This window comes from Stegostoma tigrinum, chromosome 6 (genome assembly GCF_030684315.1).
Source record: "Stegostoma tigrinum isolate sSteTig4 chromosome 6, sSteTig4.hap1, whole genome shotgun sequence".
NCBI lineage: Eukaryota > Metazoa > Chordata > Chondrichthyes > Orectolobiformes > Stegostomatidae > Stegostoma > Stegostoma tigrinum.
The window spans coordinates 1,410,386-1,434,881 of record NC_081359.1 but is presented as its reverse complement, the minus strand read 5'-3'; the positions used below and the strand labels follow the sequence as shown (position 1 = coordinate 1,434,881).

The window sequence follows — 24,496 nt, the reverse complement described above, 5'->3', positions numbered from 1 at the left end:
TATGCTGTTCTGCTTATGGCCTTCCAGATGATGTCATGAGTTTGTAAAAATCCATAAGAAAAGGAGCAGCTGTTGGATGTTTAGCATATAAACTAGGCCCATCATTCAATAGTTCAGTCAGAACTCATTTCTGAGGAAGAGTCACCATTAACTCTCATTTTTCTCCACAATGCTGAGCTCTTCCAGCGACGACTTTTTTGTCCCTATTTACAGCTTCAGCAGTTCTCTTGGTTTTTATAAATTTGCCTAACATGTCTTGAATATATTCAGTGACCCTCCAATGACACAGCCTCGACTACCTTGTATAGAAGAAAATTCCAAAAACCCATGTCTACTTCAGAGAAGATGTTCTTCTTTTCTGTCTTGTACAGAAAAATGGTTATTTTTAAAATGTGTCCCCTAGTTCTAGTTTCCTTTTGAGGGAAAACAGCCTCTCAGGATCTACACATTTGAACACTCGGAATCCTGTAAGATACTGCTCATTCTTCTGAGCCTCATTGTGAATTTATAAGGTGCTATTGAAAGAGACTTTAAGTTTTTGCAGGAATGTCAGCACCTTGTATATAGCACACTCTGTGATCATTGTGCAACAATGGTGGAAGAAACAAATGTTTAAATGGTGGATGGAGTGCTGATCAAGCGGGATGCTTTGTTGTAGCGGTGACAACTTTTGATGTTGATGAGCTGCTGTCTTTCAGGCCAGTGCAGAGTATTCCTGCAAACTGCTGACTTGTGTCTTTAAGCAATTATGCAAAATGTTTTGTGAGATTTTTTGCAATGATTTAAGAATATTAAAGAAGCAATTAACATGATGAAGAGCTTTGTGCACTTACCATACTTGTTCAGAAGAATGTATTCAGCTTTTGTGTTCGGCACAAGATTTTGCAGCAGGAATTTGCCACAGTCCTATTAAATGCATGGAAATAATTGCAATTATTTAAGATTTTTCTTTTTGTTAAATACAACTTTATGAATGTTTCATCCTGTGGTTTCAAAGCTTGTTCTTGGTGAATGTTCAAGATCTCGATTTTCTGAAAAGATAAATTGCTGGCTTGCAGAATTCTTGATAACCTTGATCAGATTTTCCATCTTTCCATATCATTCTTGAAATAACCAATTAAGAAATGGTTTGCAAATACAACTTTAGATTAGTGCAAGTTGTAACGCACTTGTGGTAAATCTATAGAGCATAGATCAACACAGAATTTAATTCAAATATTGAATCTTACAGAAATAAATTAAAAACATTAAAAAGTAAATTTGTGCTGTTTTGCTGATTTTTTCGATTGATATTTAACTTATTGCCCATTCTTACAAAATGCATAGAATTCTGTTTCTGAATTCTGTTTTTAAAAAATGCAGAATGATAGGATAAGACCTCTAGCACAGGATGCCACAAAAGTTAACCAAACCTGTACAGAAATGGAATAATTCAGAACATATTGGCTATATGTTATTACAGGTAGAAAATATGAAGGGGAAATTAAGGATTCCTTTAGTTTGTGGCTCCTGGCAAAGAATGAATTAGAGCAAAAGATTGATGTCTCACGTCAATAGCATTAACACGGAGGAAGAAGAATACATCATATTTGAAGCGTAGAAATAAAGAGAGAGAAATTCAATAATAAATTATGATATCACAAATTAATTATGAATCAGATTGTGATTGAAGCAAAGTGCAACAGATATCAGAAGTGTGAAAACGATTATGCATTAGTACAGAACCTTGTTTTAGTGTTTGGTTGATGTGAACATAAATACAGCTAAAGGTGGATCCTGAGCACAGCTAATTTTTGTAGTTTTGCTTTCTAGCTTGTTTTACAATTTTGAAATATAGTCCCTGTTTATTCATTCAATTTATTTAAATATTCATGAATGTGCAAATTAGTACATGTATTTCATTGTTTTGCAGATGGAAGTTCAGGCACCACCTGGAAAGTCTATTGGATATGTTGTACAAGAATGGCATCCGTTTATCCCTAAGTTCAGCATCCAGAATGAAAGGCATGAAACAGTGTTGAAAATTAAAGGTCCCTGTTTGGCGTTCAGTTGCCTGGGAGATGTAAATTTTGACGTAAGTACAACGAGGTAGCTCCTATCTTTCAGTTACCTTCAATAACAACTTACACAAAAGCAGATGAACTGCAGCCGGTGTTTCATACTAACATTTACTTCTTTGTTTCTCTATTGTGGTTCTGCTGACAAAACTGAAGCTGTGGAGACAAGTGGAATTTTAACCCTTCACAATAGGCAGGAGAGATTTGGGCAGGGTTAATTTGGTTTTAAAAAATGTGCAATCCACACAAATGTGTCACAAATAAACCTATTTCTAGTTTAAGTATTGTTTTTGGACAGTAGGCCCAGAATGCTTATGCTTTGATGGGGCTTATTTCCTCAGATTTTGAGTCATTTAAATGTATGCACTGTGTGCACCAAGTTTCGTGACAGAGAGGAACCCAGCAGTAAATGATTTTGCAGCACTGCTTGAGGGTTAGAAGGATCAGGTAGGATCTCCCCACCCCAGTCTCTCAAGCAAGCCCTGTGACATGATCTCTTATTTCCTCCCTCCTTCCTTGCTGTTGCCCTCCAAACATTTGTAGCCCCATTAGCTCTCAAATTTCTTGATTGTTGGCGAGTACATTTTTGGAAATTGCGAACTATACCTTCTATCCCTGGCCTCCCTGCACAGCAGTTGACCAGCCTCGTAATTTATGGTAGGAAACCTTTATGATATTTTGGATTTTCTGGCCACAAACATGCATTACCCTCCACCTTTCCCTCTCACTTCCACTTCTTTATTGCTTTGTTTCCCCATAGCTATGGAAGGTATCATAACTTTACAGTTAATTCAATTATAATTTTTCATTTATCTTGCTACCACAAATAAGTTGTTCACATGATTGGGTAAATTATTACACACCTAATGTCAGCTAATACCACCTTAAGATAAATATCAGAGATTTCTAGATGTAAATCTTGAACCTAACTGAATAAGTGAACATTTTCCAGAGTCATACTGCATAGAAACATACCCTTCAGTCCAAGCTGAACATAATCTCAAACTAAACTAGGCCCATTTGCCTTCTCCTGGCCCACATCCCTCCAAACCTTTCCTATACATATACCTACCCAAATGTCTTTTAAACATTGGAATTGTACCCACATCTACCACTTCCTCAGGATGTTCATTCCACACACAAACCACCCTCTGTGTATAAAAAAAATCTTCTCATATCTTCTTTAAATCTCTCTCCTCTCACCTTAAGAACGTGCCCTCTAGTCTCAATCCTCCATTCCTAGGGAAAAGACAGCTACTGTTAATTTTATCTGTACTTCTCATTATTTTATAAACTTCTATCAGGTTGCTTCTCAACCTTCTATGATCCACTGACAAAAGTCCAAGCCTATTTAGCATTTCTTCATAACTTGAACCTTCCATGCTAGGCAACATTCTGGTAAATGTCTTATGAACCTTCTCCAGCTTAATAACATCCTTCCTATAACTGGGTGACCAGAGCCAGTCATACTATTCCAGAAGAGGGCTCACCAATACCCTGTACAACGTTAACATGACACCCCAACTCTTAAACTCAAAAGTCTGAGCAATGAAGGCAAGCATGCCAAATGCCTTTTTAACTACCCTGTCTATATGTGATGCAAACTTAAAAGAATTATGTACCTGCACCCCTAGGATCCTGTGTTCTACAGCACTACTCAAGGCCCCACCATTAATTGCATAAGTCCTTTTTTTTTGTTGTACCAAAATGCAATACCTGGGATATGTATTTAGATATTTCAAATCAGTTAAATAGAAGGAGAGATCATACATTTCTGCAGTTTCTTTCTTAAACTCAGTATGTTCTACAGCATTGCACAGTTAATTAAGAGCTTTTGAAGTGTACTTGCTGATGCAACATGGGGAAACACAATTTATATAGCATCTTGAATTTGTGCCACTAATACAAATTGTTTCATAATTGTGAAATCACAAATCAGCATTCAACAGCTGAGGCGGTAATATTAGGTATGACAAAGCATTTGATCAAAGTGGGGTTGTAAAAATCATAGACCTGAGTTCTTGTAAATTTCTAGTCCCAAAAAGTAAGAGCAAGAGAAGAGCAGATAGGCAGCTGAACCCACTGTACCTTTCATGGTCATCATGGCAGAACTTCCAAATCAAATCCATTTTCCCATGCACTTCCTATATTCACTATGATTCAGAGACAAAATATTCATTCAGTGTCTCTGCTATTTCCACATTCCCCATGATAATTCCTCCTGTTTCTGCTTCCAAGGTACACATGTTTAGTTTGGCTACTCTTTCTCGTACCTATAAAAACTGAGTCTGCTTTATATAATCTGGCTACTTTAGAAATGGAATATAAAAGTTAAGTAATTTTTGGTGATTCCTTGCGACTACCTAAAACTCACTCGATTCTCAGAATTTTCCTTTTTTTTGGTAACATTTTAAGCTTCTTTGTGTCATCTAAAACTGTACTTCACTCTTTTGAGAGGGGTAAGGATGGGCCTGTCTTGCCGAGTTTTAATTTTCAAGCGAATGTGATTTTATTCAGCATTTTCAATGATTTATTTAAATGTTTTCTACTATTTAATTACTGCCAACATTTCAGTAAGTTTATTCAATTGACTGTAGCCTGCATTCTCCCCTCAGTCCTATAAAATAGGCCTTGTTTGAAGTGATTTGAGCTATGTCTGTAAAGACCGTATCATTTTATTTTTCTGTATTTTTGTCAGTGTTACATTGTTCTACAATTACACTGCCAGCTGTTTTGTGTATGACTACTTTAAAGTTTGAGTCTCTGTCTGTATGTGTGTCTAGGCTAGAAACAAAATGGGCTTAAATGTTCATAACAATTCCGTTATGGTTTCTAGGGTTCGCATGAATAATGGCAAAAGTAGGTTGTTACCTAATGATGTTGATGTAGTTACTGCTCTTGCCTGCCTGAAAATGTCCCTCAAGGACTTCAGCAACCCCTTTATAGGGAAATCTTTCAGCGAATGTGGTTTGAAAAGTAGAAAGTGTTCCACCATTACATATCTAGCAGTGGAAACTGCATCCCTTCATGTGCCATGTCAAAATGTCTTCTTTCAAAGTTTGTGAATCTTTGGAAGTCAGTGCATCCTGAACTTCTGGGTACAATCATTGAGTTTAAACACTGACAGATTTTTGGTGTATCTCACCATCAGGAGATATTGGGAGTGGGTGTCGAAATGAAGTTTAAACCCACGATCAACTTGTGATTGTATTGAATGGCAGTGGGCCAAGTGATCTTCTCCTAATCTGATTTCATTAGTTCTTCAAAACAACTCTTTCCACACCCCCCCACCCACCCTACCCCACCTCCCACCTTTTCAATATAGCCAGTAAGAACTGGTCTGTGTTCTCCAGATCACCATTTAAACATGGTTAATACAGGATTATCTGTAGTATTTCAGAACTTACAGTGACAAGAAATTCCAGGCTCCCTTCTATCGGCATGACTATTATTAAATTGGAAAATGTGCAGGAAAAGTTTACAAGAATGTTACCAGGACTGGAGAGTTTGAGTGATAAGGAAAGGCTAGATGGGGTGGGATTTCTTTTTCTGGAGCATAAGAAGTTGAGGGGTGACCTCATCAAAGTTCATAAAATCATAAAAGGCATATATAAGGTGAATAGCAAATATTTTTTTCCTAGGGTCGGGGAGTTCAAAACCAGTGGGCATAATTATAAGGCGAGAGGAGAAAGATTTAAAAGGGACCTGAGGGGCAACTTTTTCATACAAAGGATATATCGTATATGGATAAACTGCCAAAGGAAGTGGTAGGTGCAGGTACCGTTACAACTTCTAAAAGACATTTGGACAGGCACGTCTATTGCAAAGGGTTAGGGGTTTATGGGCCAAGTGCAGGAAAATGGATCTAGTTCAGTTTGGAAAATCTGTTCAACATGGATGAATTGGACTACATGGTCAGTTTCCATACTGAAAGACTCAAGACTCTATAAAAATGAAAAGTGAGGCAAATATTAGTTGATAACTAAAAACATAATGGTGACTTAGGATTTCCACCCCAATTAGTTTGATATTCTATTTCTGACCCTGATTTAAATTAAAAATTACTCACTTACTTTTGGATATCTTGTGTGCTGGAGACTCCAGGAAAACAGGCCACCTGTTATGAATTTGTTCAGGCATCCATGAATTCAGTAGTACAGAAAATCTTCAAAGAAACTATGTTCCATTTTGTAGCAATCTATGTAAAGCATTCTGTGATTTTAAATGTCCAGCAGCACAGCTAGATACTTTCACATTTCCTTTGAAATGGTAAATGAATAAGTGTGGGGTTAGAGAGGCAAATGGCAGAGGGGCTAGGCTTACAGTTGGGTGATCTTTTAGATGCCACATAGGTGACAGAGGGAGTGTGCCAATGGGCAAGGTGGATTGTGTATCAGTTGGTTGAGGTACCAGGAGGGTGAGGTTTGCCATGTGGGTAGAGTAGCAGGCGAGTAGGGTAACTCCTAAGCTGAGAGAAGGAAACGTGTCAGATTACGAGCATTGTGTTCAAAAGCCTCTCCATTTAGCCAAAATTGTAAAGCTGAAAGCCAGCCATAAGAAATCCATAATGTGCGTTATTTTTCTTTTAATTTGGGTCAGAATAAGATATTTTCTGTTTTGATTTTTGTTTTGAAAAATAGGTTGTAAGTCTGGATGAGACGAGTGTTGTTGGAAGGATATCAAAACAGTGGTCAGGTATTATTCGGGAATACCTCACGGATACCGATAACTTTGGAATCCAGTTTCCGATGGATTTAGATGTTAAGATTAAAGCTGTCCTTCTTGGAGCATGTTTGCTGGTGGTAAGTAATGAAGTAACATTATAGTTGACACTGTTCGGGGTGGGGGGGGGGGGGAAACCATGATAATCAACACATCCCAAACTGATGCTAAATGCAACACTCCATTGTTCAAAAGTTAAGGATTGCAAATTCCTGGGATGGGTCATTACCAAAATTAAGTCTTTTGCTCATGTGGCCACAGGAGTTTGGGCAGGCATGAAATCTAGTTGGTGAGCCAAACCTAAAGATGTTACATTATGTATTGGAGTAACTTTTACAATGGGCAAAGAAGGGTCAGCCTTTGGCCACTGACATATATTGTTCACGGTTTTAGTTTGCAATTATATCACCAGGACTAAATTTATGATGTTATGACTGAAATGAGAACAGTGCACGGTGTTTCTCTAATCCCACTACTCCATGGGTCATGACATAAAGTTTATTATTTCAATAAGTTCTTGATATGACCTGTATGCTTTGTCAGTATTCAAAACAAATAAACAAAAGGAATCGATCAGGTTTATTTAATAAACACAAAGGTATTGATTTAATATAAGACAAAGCTCATTCCATGAAGATGTAGATTTGGTTAACGTACAGTTTTTAATATAAAAATGTAAATGATTACTTCTTTAAATGATCACGTGTGCACATATTCCAGGTAAAGGGGAAAATAAAAGATTACATTCAGCGTAGACTCACTGTGAAGGAGAAAGTACTTTTGGCCAATAATGTTTAGTTATTGAAGGAAAGAAAGTGGAGGTACAGCCTGTCAATCTTGCACTTGAGTACATGTACACAGGTCACTAGACATGGCAATTACTTCTGGGGTCTTGGTGGACGCACTTATTCAGGAAGCACAACACAGAAATCCTAATCACTTTTCAAGGGAATAATTTGATTTTCAAATTGGATTCACAACAAAGGTACTTCAGAAGCAGTCTGTTCTTCAATAGTTCTCCCTCAGTTTAAAAAACCAAAATCTCTAACAGCCTGTGAATGACCATAAAGCTGAGTTAAGTGAGTCTAGCAAACAAAAACAGAAATTAGCTGAAACCATGTTGCTTCCAAGAAATGCCATATTGAATAAAATGTTCCTCTATGTCCTTTCATTGACCTTTTAAGAAACACCCATCAAACTTGAAATAAATCAGTTGTTTCACAGGTTAAACCTGTATCCATTGGTAATTAAAAGTTTAAGAGGTGATTTTACTGAAACATAAGGTCTTGAGTAAACTTATTAGGTTGGATACAGAAGGTTATTGTGGAGAAACTAAAATCTCGGGACTTGGTTTAAGAATAAGAGATCTCTCTTTTAAGACAGAGATGAGGAGAAATTTTCTCTGTCTCGAAGTTCATTAGAATGCAGAATTTTTTCCCTGGAAGGTAATGGAGGCTGGTCTTTAAAATTTATTCTAGGCAATGCTAGGTTTTTGATAGACAGACAGTTGATTCAGCGTTATGCAGCACAGACTGAGAAGAGGAAGCTAGATTATGACCAGATCAGCCATGATTTTATTGAATGGTGATGTGGGTGTGAGATGCCAACTATCTTCCTCTTGCTCCTATCTTTTCAATGTAGCTTAATTCAGTTTTACCGACATGCACTCCATAACCTTTGACTTCATTGTAGATCAAAAATCTCTTAAATGCAACCTTGAATAACTTAGCATAGCATCCAGTGTTCTCTGGAGTAATGAGTTCAAAAGATTAATGGCCCTCTGAGCAAAGAAAATTCTCTTCATCTCACTATTAAATGGGAGATCTCTTATTTTGAAGCTAGTTCTGGATCTCCCATGAGGGCGAGCATCCTCTTAACATTGCCCTGTCGATCCCCCTTCGAATCTTTCTTGTTTCAACAAGATCATCTCTCATTTTTCTGAACTTTAAAGAGTATTGGTCCAGTCTGTCCATCCTTTCCTCGTAAGACAACCACTTCATTCTGGGAATCAGTGTCATAAACCTTCTCTGAATTGCCTTCAACGCCAGTGTGCCCCTCCTTGAATTAGAAAATTGAAATTGTAGTCAGAATCCCGTCTCTCGCTTCAGTAATTCTGTGTGCAGCCAGAATAAAGCTAGACTTCTCAGCTTTTATTCATCATCCTTCTTTCAGTAAGGACAAACATTTATTTTACATTCCTAATTACTTTTTGTACTTGCATGCTAACATTTTGTGATTCATGTAATAGGACATACAGATCTTCTTGTGCTGTAGCACTCCATATTCTCCCTATATTTGAATAATATTCTGCTTTTCTATACTCCCACCAAATTGGCCAACCTCCCAATATTCTATTTGCCACATTTTTTGCCCACTGTCTTAATATCAGCATTCTTTAATAGATTCTTGCATGGTTTTCCAACATATTTGATTTCCAACCTAACTTTGAGTCATCGATTCTATCATCCAAGTAATGAATTTGGTCGTAAATAATGATGGCCCTATCTCTGCAACTGACCCAGTTAAAACCTACTCCTGTTTCCTGTTAATTAATCAATCCTCTGTTCATGCCAACATATCAACTCCTTAACGTAATGAGCTTTCATCTTACACGGCATCCCATCTGATAACTTTTGGAAGTACAAATACCTTGTGTCTACAGTTTCTCTTTGGCCATCCTACTTGTTAATGAAATAACTCCACAGAGGCTAGTATTCCGTCACTAGTTATGTTTTATTTACATTACATAATACTTGACACTGTTCTGGCTTCCTCGGAACCAGCTCTCCAAGTGAACAAATTCTCTGACACTCCTGTTTATATCTGTCAGGTTAGCAGTCCCAGTCAGGGAACTCATTTTATGAGGTCCACCTGACTGACCTTGTTACAATCACTATACCCCTCCCTGTCTAAGTCCAGTGATGTAGACCTGTTCTTTTCCTTGTGGCCTCTCTTGGGGCATTTTTGCACCGGGTCTGGTTCCTCTGACTCAGCTTTGGATATGGGCAGCGTGTACTGGACCGTAGCCTGGGTGTTGCGCTTGGAGCATCTCTTCTTGTGGCGATAAAGGCATTGAGGCTGTGACATCTGAGGGTGCAGAACATACAGGCTCTGACAGTCTTTCTGGTTGTTCGGAGGGTCAGAATATGCTTGCTTTCTGAATATAACTAAGAACTGTTGATGCTGTAAATTAGAAACAAACACTGAAATTGCTAGAAAAGCTTGACAGGCCTGGCAGCATTTATGAAGAGAAGTCAGAGTTAACGTTTCAGGTCCAGTGACCCTCCTTCAATAAAGTTTGTTGCTGCCTTGTTTGTGAGTTTGCAGCTTTTATATGGTCGCATGCTTGTTCTGGACCATCGCACTTACCCGAACTTTACAAGTCACTGGACCTGACCTCATGTTGACCATGCCTCTTACCAATGCAGGCCTATTTCCATGGTTTCAGAACAAACTTCATCCTCTGAAGTAAACTGTCTCTCTCGCTCAGAGCAGTCTTCTGAATGGCATTGGTGTTCCTGATTTTCTTTCATCCCTTCCCTCCCTCCTGGTTTGAGAAGATCAGATGTAACCTGGTGTGGAGCCTTCACCACATTAGCAACTTTGCTGGAGCTGTCCCTGTGGTTGTGTGAAGGTTGATCCATTAATCAAATAGAAATCAGGACAATTGGGTATTGAGCGAAGTAGTAGGCTGTTTCTTTAAGCCTGCCGTCAAAATTTGGGCTGCTCTTTTCACTTGACCAATTGATGATGGATGGTATGGAGCTGCCTTTAAATGCCACTTCACTTTAGAAAACCATTCAAATTCTGTACTGGTAAATGATGGCGTGTTGTCTGTGATGGAAACTTCCACGAGTCCGTGTATTGCAAAAGATGCTCAAAGATTTTTTTTATTGTTCTCTCCCCATATATGACGAGTAAACTTAATGCGCAGCCAACCACTTTCAGTGGATGCCCACAATGCTTAAGAATTTTGAGCCCATGAAAGGGCTGGCACAGGTGACTGTAACCTGGTCCAGGGATTGCCCAGCCATTACCATGAATGTGAGGGAGCTGCTTCCGGTAACTTTTGTGCTTGTTGGCACTCTGGGCACTGCCCCATCAACACGTCAATGTCTACATCTAATCCTAGATACCAGACATAACCTGACACCAACATCTTCATTTTGGATATGCCTGGATGATCTTGGTGGAGTTTAGCCAGTATCTGGCAGCGACCTTTGCTCAGGACAATCACTATTGCTCCCCACAATAAAATCATATCCTGTACAGTGATCTGGTCTTACTGGGTCCAGAAAAAATTTTAATACTGGTTGTGATGGTACTTTTTCTCTCCCCCCCACCCCCCCCCCCCCCCCCCCCCCCCCCCCCCCCCACCAGCTGTTTCCGTTTTTCCAGGGTGAGATCTTCTTATGATCACAGTCTGCTTATTGTCAGAGGTGACTGGAAGGGTATCCAGAAAGTTTAACAGACTGTTCTAGTGGTGGCACCACCAGTGGTGTATCTACCAATGGTAGGTGGCTCAAGGCATTCGCATTTGTTACTTGGCCTCCCAGATGGTGTTCCAGCTTGTAATTACATGCATTTAGAATGAGAGCCCACCACTAAAGTCAACCTGAAGCTATGGGTGGTGTGGCCTGGCTCTGTTTGAGTAGCACTAGCAGGGGTTTTGCTGTCAGTTACTATTACAAATTTATGTCTGTAAAGATATTGATGGAACTTTCTCACCTTCCTTCCTTATCTGGGCGAATTTGTGCTCTGCATCAACTAAAGTTTGGGAAGTATAGGCTATTGGCCATTCCTCTCCACTGGGTCATCTGTGAGCCAATACAGGGAGGCATCATATGTCAGCTGTACACCTCACTTGGGATCTTAATGTGCCAAAGCCTTAGATGATGGTAGCTGCTTGTTCATTTCCCTAAAGGCTAAGGCTTGGTTACTAGACCATTTCCAAGGCCGACTCTTTTTCAATAGTAGATGTAAGGGTGCCACAATGGAGGCCAGGTTACGTATGAACTTTGTGATAATTCACCAATCTAAGGAAATACCTAAGCTCTGGTACAGACATGGGAGCTCTGGCACTTATTGATTGCCCTTTATATTCCAATGGGTGTAACGTGGTCTTGTCAACTCTGTGGCCCAAGTAAGTCATTTAGGGTGCCTGAAAAATACAGTTTTCCAATCTAAGGCATACACCCACCTTGGAGAATGTTTAAGCACAATGTCCAAGTTCTCAATGCTCTTTATTGATCTCTGTTAATAGCACGTCATCCAGATAAATGGTGACATGAGCTATACTTCGTAAAATGTTCTCCATTGTCTGCTGGAAAATGGCACAAGCTGATGGTACCCCAATTGGCAGTCTCACGTATTGGTACAAATACTTTATGGGCATTAATTGTATCTAAACCCAATTGTGGGAATGAATGGCTCATGTCCAGCTTCGTGAAGACCAGCTCACCTGCCAGTTTTGTGTATAAATCCTTTATGCAAGAGATTGGGGTATTTATCTAGCTGCAGTTTACAAGAAGCAGTTTACAATTTATTTAAAATCCCCACAAAGACAAACCTACCCATCGGGCTTCACAGTCAGTACAACTGCTGCCCATCCTGCAAACTGCACTGGTTTGATTCCTTTGTTTTCCAGCCTCCTGATTTCTGCCTCTACTTTTGCACATAAAGCAAATATCACTGGGTGGGCCTTGTGGAACTGTGGAACTTCTTCTTCCTGGTCAATATGCAAACTGGTCTTGGCTCTTTCCATAGTGCCTAGACCTTCTTGACAAACTTTTGGATATTTAATTAAGATTTCAGTCAGGCAGCTATTTTCTAGTTGAAAAATGTTGAGCCAATCAAGGTGAATCTTTCTCAACGAATTTCGCCCCATCAAGCTTGGGTCTGGATGTTTTACTACAATCAGTGAATGACTGAACCAGCTGCTGTTCCCAGGAGACCAGATCCAAAGCTGTACTCTTAATCTGTGCATTTTTCCCAAACGTAGGTTCTCAGTCTAGCCAAGCTCTTGGGAAAACTTAAAGGTTGGAGTCCGAGTGAATTTTGTTAAATACTGGTTCCTCAATCACTGATACAGCCTAGCTGGTCTCAACTTAGAATGAGGTGACCATTTAAACAGATGCATATTTTGATTGGAGATAAAACAGTGTGAACACAGGAAGTCAAGCAGCATCAGAGGAGCTGGAGAGCTGATGTTCTGGGTTGAGACCCTTCTTCAGAAATCATTTCTGAAGAAGGGTCTTGACCCGAAATGTCAGCTTTCCAGCTCCTCTGATGCTGCTTGGCCTGCTGTGTTCATCCAGCTTCACACCACTTTATCTCAGATTCTCCAGCATCAGCAGTTCCTACTATCTTTGTGACATATTTTGATTGCTTAGCAACATCCAAAGCAGAACCAATCTGATTTGTTCCACACTGGATGTAGGCGGACTTTGTGAGGTATGCACTCTCCTGGATACCAGCCTTTGAGTTCCCTTACTGCATTTGGGTATAGTAGGACACTTTTTTAGTGTCTGGAGTCCACATACCAGCAACAACTACAATGACTTGTCGGCCAGAATCGTGAAGATAATGTTAACCATTTGGCTGAGACTTGGCTTTGTTTTGGGATTTTGTTGTGGGCTGACCAAAGAGTCCCTCTGCTCAGGATATGTCCTGACTGAGGATATGCAATTGTCTTTACTCAAGGATCGTTACCCAACCTCAGTTGGACTGGCAATGGTGTCCACTTCCTTAGGAATACCCCTGTAGTTCATATGCTGCACTTGTTGCATTTCCTAATGACCAAGACAATTGTGGTGCCTTTTTGAAATCTAGTTGGGCTTCAGTTAGTAGGCAGTTTTGCATGGTTACATCATTATTCCCACGTAGCAAATGATCTCTCAGCCTCACCACTGGTTCTTGAGCTGCTGAGTAAAGCCAATAGCATCTTAGAATTAGAGGAGACTTGGAGTTGTAATATTCCTTGACTAAATCTGTCAATTCTTGAAAAGCTTTAGTATCTGGTGCCTCAGGAAATATTAGGGTCCTAATAACTGGAAAAGCTGCTGATCCACAAGCTATCAGGAGAATTACTTGTTGCTTTTCACCTGCTCCAATGTTGTTTTCATAGGGAAAAAAAAATTCTTTCCACAGTCTTTGACACCAAGATTTGAATGAGTCAAGCTTCCCAAATAAAGGCATGATGCCAGAAATGCTTACTCCAATTCCAAGATGACTGTTGCAAGCAAATTTCTTCAGGAGCATATCTTTTCTCTCGTTGCCACTGAAATAACTCCACAGGGGCTGGTATCCCATCACCAAATCACCCTTTATTTACACGTGGAGATTCCTTGACACTGATCTGGGTTCTCATAGCCAACACGCAGTGAACAGAAACTCTGACACTTCAGTTTCTAGCTGTCAGCCAGGGCTTCCTGATTGGACCAGGTTAACAGCCGCGAATCAGGGAACTCATTCTACGGGGTCTGCCTGGCTGACTTCGTTACAATCACTACAGTTATTGCCTCAAAAATAGATTTAAAAAGAAGTCCTGAAAAGTAACTAGAAGGCTGAAATTATAACTGGAATGGGCCTTTTGTAATTATTTAAAATCATTTTCTCCTGTGAATTTGTTCTACCCATAGTTGGTGAGTAAAGCAGCTGGCTAGTCAAGCGCTGGTACATAGTAACATTGGAAGCACTTTTGTAATCACGGAGACATGAATTTAGACAACAAATACAACTTTCAACGTGGAATCCTGATGCCAGTCCAGTTGCCTACAGTACAATGGCAGATAGTTCACTTTTAGTTCCTAATGTAAGTGCACTTTACACCTGCCATGCTGAAGTCTCCAAACGTTGTGTGTTATTTCTGCAATATTGTCAGTTTGTCTGGCATGAATTGACACTCCCTTTGGTTGCTGATTATGTATCAGTGGATTCGACTGCTGACCCCACCATCTGCCAGTTTCACTAGGAGCTGTAGAAAGCATCATAGAATTACAGAACTAAACAACACAAAATGGAAGCCATTTGGCCCATCATTTCTGTGGTAGGTCTTTTGAAAGTGTTACCTAGTTAGCCCTGCTCCCTTGCTTTTATTCCATATCTGTATACTCTATTCTCCTTCAAATATTTTGCTTGCCTTTTGAAAGTTATGTTTGAATGTGCATTTCCCATCCACTCAGGCAGTGTACTGGAGTCATCATAATGCCTATTTAAGTTGTTTTTCCTCACACTGCCTTTGGGAAAAGAACAAATTACCTGACCCCTGTGGTTACCAACTATTCTGCCAGTGGAAACATTTGGGGTGAAAGTATCGATACCACTAATGATTGGAAAGTCTTTCCTTAAAGTTTTTTTCCCCTGCTCTGAGGAGAACAGTTCCAGTTTTTGTAGTCTTTCCAAACAGAAGTTCTGTGTTCTAGGTTCCATTCTGGTTAATATTCAGTTTACATTCTCCACAGCATTGTCACATTTTAAACGTATGGTACTCGGAAATGACCACAACAATACAGCAAGAATGTAATTATTTCATAAAAGATAAAGCTCAGTTTCCTTGCTCATGTGTCCTATGCCTCTGTTTTTAAAGCCAATATTCCCAGATGCCTTCGGAAATAATGCTGTGTATAGTCAAGTCCGGATCTTCTGAATTCATATTAATCTTCCCCATCTAGGGGATTTAATTTTTTAACGTTGGTGACTGAGATCTTTATAATACATTGCAAACATTATTTTTCTGATTTTCCTTTTCCCCAGGATTTCATGTACTTTGAGCAGAACTCTGGAGGTGTGCAACATGGCGGAGCTTGGCGGATGCTTTAGTGACAAAATTACACAGCTGCATCAGAAACATTACGGTAAGATTTAAGGCTCTCTGTATTGACATTTTTCCAATTTATTAAAGATAAAACTAATTACTAATGTTATAGATGTCTTTCAAGCTATTCTAATCGTTTGTAAGTTTAAAAGAAATTGGAGAAACCAATGGGACTATTTAAGAATCTTGAGTAGATCCTTATTTAAGAATAAAGACATTTTATAAGACAGAGAACATGGTTGAGGGACTTAAAGAGCACATTGCATCTGTCACCACTAAAGTAGTTGGTTCTGGCAACTTTACAGTTGAAGGAATTAGTAGTGAAATTGTGTCAGGTAAATTAGTTAAAGAGGAGGGACTGTGCTGTTTGGCAGTGTTCAAAATGGGAAAAGAATCCCGTTTAGATTGTTGAGGGGAGAAAGCTGGAAATAATGATACTCTAACCACAATCTTCCAGCCTTCCTTTGATATGAAGTGGTTTGGGAGACTCGAGGATTGCAAATATTGCATAGTTTTTTTCAAAAAAGGAATGACATGAATCCAGTAATTATAGGCCAGTCAGCTTGATGGCAGGGATGGAAAAAGCTTGAGAACATAATCCAGTCCAAAATTAATTATCATTTGGAAGAATATTGCAGCTGGTATGAGTTGATGAAGGTATCATGATTTGATTTATTTCCCATTTTGTAGGGGAAAAATGAATAATTAAAACATTATTGCTGTTTGCAATTATTGACAACCACCTTTTTACTGATCCGTTAAAAATGAAGCCACAATGTGAAGTCGAGGCCTGGATCGTATGCTCCCCATCAGCAAATTTGAGGGCAGAGAAGGCATGAAAAATGACCAGGTGGCTTCTCTGCCACATAGCACTCCACCACTGCCATTTCTGAAATGCCATGAGGTGGGACAGGGATGGCACAGTTGGCATACCCTCTATCTGTTAACTTGAGGGCCTTATTCTCCTTAGCCAGTATATTACCCACATTGAGGGTACGCCCACACCATGTTGGAAGCTGAAGACCTCCCATGATCCACAGCAGGTTTATTGTTGTATAACTGTTCAATACAAGTACCAGTGCCAATGCCAGAAATGCTCAGGAAACAGGGTTGAGAGACAGGAAGGTACTGAAAGACATCAATTTTCATAGGAGAATGGTGTTGAGGATATTGATGGGATTAAAGGCCAATAAATCCCCAGGGCCTGATAATCTACATCCCATTATATTTAAGGAACAGGCCTTAGGAATAGTGGTGGTCATCTTCCAAAGTTCTACAGGCTCTGGAATGTTTCCTACTTATTGGAGGATAGCTAATGTAGCACACAATTTAAAAAGGGAGTTAGAGAAACTACCGTGTTGCCGTCTGACACAACTTGAGCGTTACGTGCTCTACAAAGTGGCCTCTGAGCATCCGCTTTGTTTCTCTGATGTTGAAGAGGCCACATCGGGAACAGCGGATACAATAGACCAAATTTAGTGGTTGTGCAGGTGAACATCTGTTTGATGTGGAAGGTTTTTTTGGGGCCTAGGATGAGATGAGGGAAGAGGTGTGCTACACCTACCTACACTCTCTCACCTTTTACCGTCTTCATCCCCACCTTCTTAACCGGCCCATTGTCTCTCCCACCTATCCGCCCCTTCCTCCACACTGACCAATCCCCACCACTACCTACCTGCCTGGATCATCCACCTTTTCCCAGCCCAAATCCCCACCCCTACTTATTTCAGAGCCCCCTTTCTCCCCCCCCCCACATTCCTGAAGAAGGATCTAGGCCTGAAACGTCAGCTTTCCTGCTCCCCTGATGCTACCTGGCCTGATGTGTTCATCCAGCTCCACATTGTTATCTCTGATTCTAGCATTGGCAGTTCTTACTATCTCTGTGACTTACTTGTTGATTTGCTACATTTGATATTTGTATAATATTCCCATGACCATGGTCACAAACTGTTTTGCTTCTTAACTCTAGTCAAATGGATTCACTCCTTGCCCTTTCAAGAATTTCCTCTTTTTCCAACAAAGCAATGTGTCTAATTAGAGATAATGGGAACTGCAGATGCTGGAGATTCCAAGATAATAAAATGTGAGGCTGGATGAACACAGCAGGCCAAGCAGCATCTCAGGAGCACAAAAGCTGACGTTTCGGGCCTAGACCCTTCATCAGAGAGGGGGATGGGGGGAGGGAACTGGAATAAATAGGGAGAGAGGGGGAGGCGGACCGAAGATGGAGAGCAAAGAAGATAGGTGGAGAGGGTGTAGGTGGGGAGGTAGGGAGGGGATAGGTCAGTCCAGGGAAGACGGACAGGTCAAGGAGGTGGGATGAGGTTAGTAGGTAGCTGGGGGTGCGGCTGGGGGTGGGAGGAAGGGATGGGTGAGAGGAAGAACCGGTTAGGGAGGCAGAGACAGGTTGGACTGGTTTTGGGATGCAGTGGGTGGGGGGGAAGAGCTGGGCTGGTTGTGTGGTGCAGTGGGGGGAGGGGATGAACTGGGCTGGTTTAGGGATGCAGTGGGGGAAGGGGAGATTTTGAAACTGGTGAAGTCCACATTGATACCATATGGCTGCAGGGTTCCCAGGCGGAATATGAGTTGCTGTTCCTGCAACCTTCGGGTGGCATCATTGTGGCAGTGCAGGAGGCCCATGATGGACATGTCATCAAGAGAATGGGAGGGGGAGTGGAAATGGTTTGCGACTGGGAGGTGCAGTTGTTTGTTGCAAACTGAGCGGAGGTGTTCTGCAAAGCGGTCCCCAAGCCTCCGCTTGGTTTCCCCAATGTAGAGAAAGCCGCACCGGGTACAGTGGATGCAGTATACCACATTGGCAGATGTGCAGGTGAACCTCTGCTTAATGTGGAATGTCATCTTGGGGCCTGGGATGGGGGTGAGGGAGGAGGTGTGGGGACAAGTGTAGCATTTCCTGCGGTTGCAGGGGAAGGTGCCGGGTGTGGTGGGGTTGGAGGGCAGTGTGGAGCGAACAAGGGAGTCACGGAGAGAGTGGTCTCTCCGGAAAGCAGACAGGGGTGGGGATGGAAAAATGTCTTGGGTGGTGGGGTCGGATTGTAAATGGCGGAAGTGTCGGAGGATAATGCGTTGTATCCGGAGGTTGGTAGGGTGGTGTGTGAGAACGAGGGGGATCCTCTTGGGGCGGTTGTGGCGGGGGCGGGGTGTGAGGGATGTGTCGCGGGAAATGCGGGAGACGCAGTCAAGGGCGTTCTCAATCACCGTGGGGGGGAAGTTGCGGTCCTTAAAGAACTTGGACATCTGGGATGTGCGGGAGTGGAATGTCTTATCGTGGGAGCAGATGCGGCGGAGGCGGAGGAATTGGGAATAGGGGATGGAGTTTTTGCAGGAGGGTGGGTGGGAGGAGGTGTATTCTAGGTAGCTGTGGGAGTCGGTGGGCTTGAAATGGACATCAGTTACAAGCTGGTTGCCTGAGATGGAGACTGAGAGGTCCAGGAAGGTGAGGGATGTGCTGGAGATGGCCCAGGTGAACTGAAGGTTGGGGTGGAAGGTGTTGGTGAAGTGGATGAACTGTTCGAGCTCCTCTGGGGAGCAAGAGGCGGCGCCGATACAGTCATCAATGTACCGGAGGAAGAGGTGGGGTTTGGGGCCTGTGTAGGTGCGGAAGATGGACTGTTCCACGTAACCTACAAAGAGGCAGGCATAGCTGGGGCCCATGCGGGTGCCCATGGCCACCCCCTTAGTCTGTAGGAAGTGGGAGGAGTCAAAAGAGAAGTTGTTGAGTGTGAGGACGAGTTCCGCTAGGCGGATGAGAGTGTCGGTGGAGGGGGCCTGGTCGGGCCTGCGGGACAGGAAGAAGCGGAGGGCCTTGAGGCCATCTCCATGCGGAATGCAGGTGTACAGGGACTGGACGTCCATGGTGAATATGAGGTGTTGGGGGCCAGGGAATTGGAAGTCCTGGAGGAGGTGGAGGGCGTGGGTGGTGTCACGGACATAGGTGGGGAGTTCCTGGACCAAAGGGGAGAAAATGGAGTCCTCCCCTTTGGTCCAGGAACTCCCCACCTATGTCCGTGACACCACCCACGCCCTCCACCTCCTCCAGGACTTCCAATTCCCTGGCCCCCAACACCTCATATTCACCATGGACGTCCAGTCCCTGTACACCTGCATTCCGCATGGAGATGGCCTCAAGGCCCTCCGCTTCTTCCTGTCCCGCAGGCCCGACCAGGCCCCCTCCACCGACACTCTCATCCGCCTAGCGGAACTCGTCCTCACACTCAACAACTTCTCTTTTGACTCCTCCCACTTCCTACAGACTAAGGGGGTGGCCATGGGCACCCGCATGGGCCCCAGCTATGCCTGCCTCTTTGTAGGTTACGTGGAACAGTCCATCTTCCGCACCTACACAGGCCCCAAACCCCACCTCTTCCTCCGGTACATTGATGACTGTATCGGCGCCGCCTCTTGCTCCCCAGAGGAGCTCGAACAGTTCATCCACTTCACCAACACCTTCCACCCCAACCTTCAGTTCACCTGGGCCATCTCCAGCACATCCCTCACCTTCCTGGACCTCTCAGTCTCCATCTCAGGCAACCAGCTTGTAACTGATGTCCATTTCAAGCCCACCGACTCCCACAGCTACCTAGAATACACCTCCTCCCACCCACCCTCCTGCAAAAACTCCATCCCCTATTCCCAATTCCTCCGCCTCCGCCGCATCTGCTCCCACGATAAGACATTCCACTCCCGCACATCCCAGATGTCCAAGTTCTTTAAGGACCGCAACTTCCCCCCCACGGTGATTGAGAACGCCCTTGACCGCGTCTCCCGCATTTCCCGCGACACATCCCTCACACCCCGCCCCCGCCACAACCGCCCCAAGAGGATCCCCCTCGTTCTCACACACCACCCTACCAACCTCCGGATACAACGCATTATCCTCCGACACTTCCGCCATTTACAATCCGACCCCACCACCCAAGACATTTTTCCATCCCCACCCCTGTCTGCTTTCCGGAGAGACCACTCTCTCCGTGACTCCCTTGTTCGCTCCACACTGCCCTCCAACCCCACCACACCCGGCACCTTCCCCTGCAACCGCAGGAAATGCTACACTTGTCCCCACACCACCTCCCTCACCCCCATCCCAGGCCCCAAGATGACATTCCACATTAAGCAGAGGTTCACCTGCACATCTGCCAATGTGGTATACTGCATCCACTGTACCCGGTGCGGCTTTCTCTACATTGGGGAAACCAAGCGGAGGCTTGGGGACCGCTTTGCAGAACACCTCCGCTCAGTTCGCAACAAACAACTGCACCTCCCAGTCGCAAACCATTTCCACTCCCCCTCCCATTCTCTTGATGACATGTCCATCATGGGCCTCCTGCACTGCCACAATGATGCCACCCGAAGGTTGCAGGAACAGCAACTCATATTCCGCCTGGGAACCCTGCAGCCATATGGTATCAATGTGGACTTCACCAGTTTCAAAATCTCCCCTTCCCCCACTGCATCCCTAAACCAGCCCAGTTCATCCCCTCCCCCCACTGCACCACACAACCAGCCCAGCTCTTCCCCCCCCACCCACTGCATCCCAAAACCAGTCCAACCTGTCTCTGCCTCCCTAACCGGTTCTTCCTCTCACCCATCCCTTCCTCCCACCCCCAGCCGCACCCCCAGCTACCTACTAACCTCATCCCACCTCCTTGACCTGTCCGTCTTCCCTGGACTGACCTATCCCCTCCCTACCTCCCCACCTACACCCTCTCCACCTATCTTCTTTGCTCTCCATCTTCGGTCCGCCTCCCCCTCTCTCCCTATTTATTCCAGTTCCCTCCCCCCATCCCCCTCTCTGATGAAGGGTCTAGGCCCGAAACGTCAGCTTTTGTGCTCCTGAGATGCTGCTTGGCCTGCTGTGTTCATCCAGCCTCACATTTTATTATAATGTGTCTAATTAGTTCTGCTATCCAACATTCCTTTTGTTACTTCCATATAACTTTGCCTCTGTATTTTTTTTGAACCATGTTTCAATTTATTGCACCTGTGTCATTTCCCAGATGATTATTTGTGCCTGTAGCTCTCATCCATATTCACATATGTTTTGCATTTATGCAAATCCATTATAAACCTATCTTTATATTCTGCATACACTTTCTCAGTCGACTTTGATCGAAAATGATACTACTTGATCCTGCGTTCTGTCCAACACACTCAACATACACATTTTATTCCTCTTTTCTATGTTGCCTCTGGATGTGTGAAGGTTGTTTTGCTTTGTAAGGGAAACCAGAACTAGGGGACACAGTTTTACAAACAAGGAGTCTCCCATTTAAGATGAAAACAAGATTTTTTTTTTTATCTCTTGGAAGATCAGGAGTCTCCATTTTCCCAGGAGTGGTAGAAGCAGTCACTGAATATTTTTCGAAGGCAGAAGTGGAGAGATTCATGACTAACGAGTCAAAGGTTATTTGAGATGGGTTGGAATTTGGGGTTGATGCCAACAATCAGATCAGCTATGATCTGAGTGGGTGGAACAGACTCAGTGCTTGTAAGGTGTAACCCTATTCCTAATCTCCTAATGTTTGTTTCTTTGTATGTCCTTGTATGTTGATAACAAGTCATTTCTGTTAGTTTAAGACCTCCCCAGGCAAATCTAAGGAGCCTTGCTGTGAGATTCCTGTCCTACTGAGGTGCAAACTGTTAATTAAAAAATATGCATTTATTCTAGGATTGGTTCTGATATTTACGTATTGGAAATTTTCCCACCTACACCATATTTCAAATGACTCAATTATCCTCCCTATTTCTATTCACAAATGTGTTCATAACCATTGAGGGCACTTAGTTTATTCCTCAGTACGTGCTTTCATGCAATTGAATTTCGTTATAATACAGAGGATATGCCATGTGAATTTCTTCAATTTTAGTAGCATTTTGGACTTAAGTGTAAATAAAGTTTAAGTATGTGTCGCTGACATTTAGAGCTGAATTATTTGTCTTTGTGAAAGTTAGATTCTTTAAAGTTATTTGTCTTTTTTTCATCCAGATGTTTTATGAAGAACAAAGATAAGCTGGACAACATGACAGATATCCAATAATGTGCCTAACTTAAACTCAACTAGGAATTAATAGAATCAAAAGTAATTCATAGGATTTTTTTGTGAGCTGTTTTACTACGCTGTCAAAGTGGTTTCATTCAGTATTTCAAAAAACCAAAAATCTTCTTTTATTTCTAACACATTTAATATCACTGAAGTGGTTTATCGGTAAATCTGGTATTGTCTGTTGAAGTATCAGATCTATATTGTTGTCACATTAAACTGGGAATTTCCTTGGATCAGTTCTTATGCTGCCACCATAACTGCTGGAAGTGCTAAGGAGAATCCATGCACATGTGTCGGTGGGATTTCTGACAAACAAGGCAGGGGTAATAAGGAAGAATGTCTTTACACAGAGAATGGTGATGACTTGGAACTCCTGCCTAACAAGGATGGTGGAAGCTGAGGTGCTAAAAAAACACAAGAAAGTTAGGTAGGTATTTGAATGAAATAAATTTTAAATGATTGACTGGGGTGTGGCACTAATTGATGTGGTTTTTGGAGAATCTGGATAGATTGATCGGGTGATCACCTCCATGTGTGCCAAATTGATTTGCCATAACTTGAAAGTCATGGAATAGGACTGTTTCCAAGGTTATTGTCATTGTTTCCTATTTGTTCTGTCCAAAATACCTCTACTGTTTTGTAGCCCCAAACATCTAATCACTGTTAGAAAATAGTGTCCATGTTTTTTTTTCAGATGTTACTATCGTTGGTACAATTTTTTAGCAAAAAATTGGATTTTACTAGTGCTTATGTAAGAAACAGATTGGTTTTTGAAACTCTTAATCCCATGTAAGAAAACACTGCTCATAAAAAATGATTGCAGTTTATACTATACATTTGAACCATACACTTACATCTTGAGTAAACGCTGTGATAATGATGAAATTTTTAATTGTTAAAATTTCAATTATTATTCAGGGGATGGATTATAATTTTTTGGAGAAGGAAGGTGCTTTAAACTGTTCATTATTGATCCCTGTAGGGAATGAGGAAAAATGTCATGTCATGAGGAAAACACTTTATTACATTTAATCATTTTTGGTTCCAGCAAGAAAACCGAAGTAGGGAAAATGTAACAAGGATTCACTGATTGTGAAATGGGTATGATTTATAGTTATTGATTTGCAATTTTCATTCATACAGTCTGTATTAATAAAGCAACAATAATTAAAGCTTATTCACTCCAACAAGTATGGGTGTGATCTTTTCTCTGAGGACTTCCAAGGTCTGCACTGATGGGAGATCTGCACACCTTTATCTGTAAAGCTTTTATCAGAATGTATTGACACCTTGTGTTTCACATTGTAAATTTTGCCAATACAGCATTAAATTAACCGGAGATATGAACTTTTTGACAAATGGGTGCTTAATTCCACTTCATTCTGTTCTTGATTTTTTTTTTCTTACATTCATGGGATGTGGGTGTCATTAGATAGGCTGGTATTTATTGTCCATCTCTAATTTTACCAGAGAAGGTGATGGTGGCTCATATTCTTAAACTGCCTCAGTCCTTGGGTTGTATTTAAAAAAAAAAAATCCACACAACTGTTCGGGAGGGAGTTCCAGGATTTTGACCCAGGGACTTTGAAGGAACAGTGTTGTAATTCTGAGTCAGGACAGTGTGTGGCTTGGAGGAAAATGGGACGGCTGTGGTGTTTCTATGTATCTGCTACTATGGAGCATTGGTGTGTTACTGTAAGGTACAGCTTGTAGATAGTATACATTGCTATCACCGTATTGATGATGAAAAGATTGAACGTGGAGAGTAGTGGCTAATGTATCGATCAAGCAACCTGCTTTCTCCTGATGGTGTTGAGCTGCTTCACTGTTGGCAGAGT

General features: G+C 42.1%; 1 protein-coding gene across 22 annotated transcripts in view; it reads left to right on the top strand.

Moving 5' to 3' along the window:
- Nucleotides 1-23,992, top strand: part of LOC125453431 (phospholipid scramblase 1-like) — a 146,504-nt gene extending 122,512 nt beyond the window's left edge. For all 22 annotated transcript variants that reach the window (XM_059646398.1, XM_048533023.2, XM_048533027.2 and 19 more), the window contains 4 exons: nucleotides 1,913-2,074; nucleotides 6,698-6,859; nucleotides 15,534-15,634; nucleotides 22,601-23,992. In XM_059646398.1, the coding sequence (XP_059502381.1) occupies nucleotides 1,913-2,074; nucleotides 6,698-6,859; nucleotides 15,534-15,599 (390 nt within the window). In that variant the 3' untranslated portion in view covers nucleotides 15,600-15,634; nucleotides 22,601-23,992. The remainder of the gene's footprint in view (nucleotides 1-1,912; nucleotides 2,075-6,697; nucleotides 6,860-15,533; nucleotides 15,635-22,600) is intronic.
- Nucleotides 23,993-24,496: the final 504 nt, after the last annotated feature.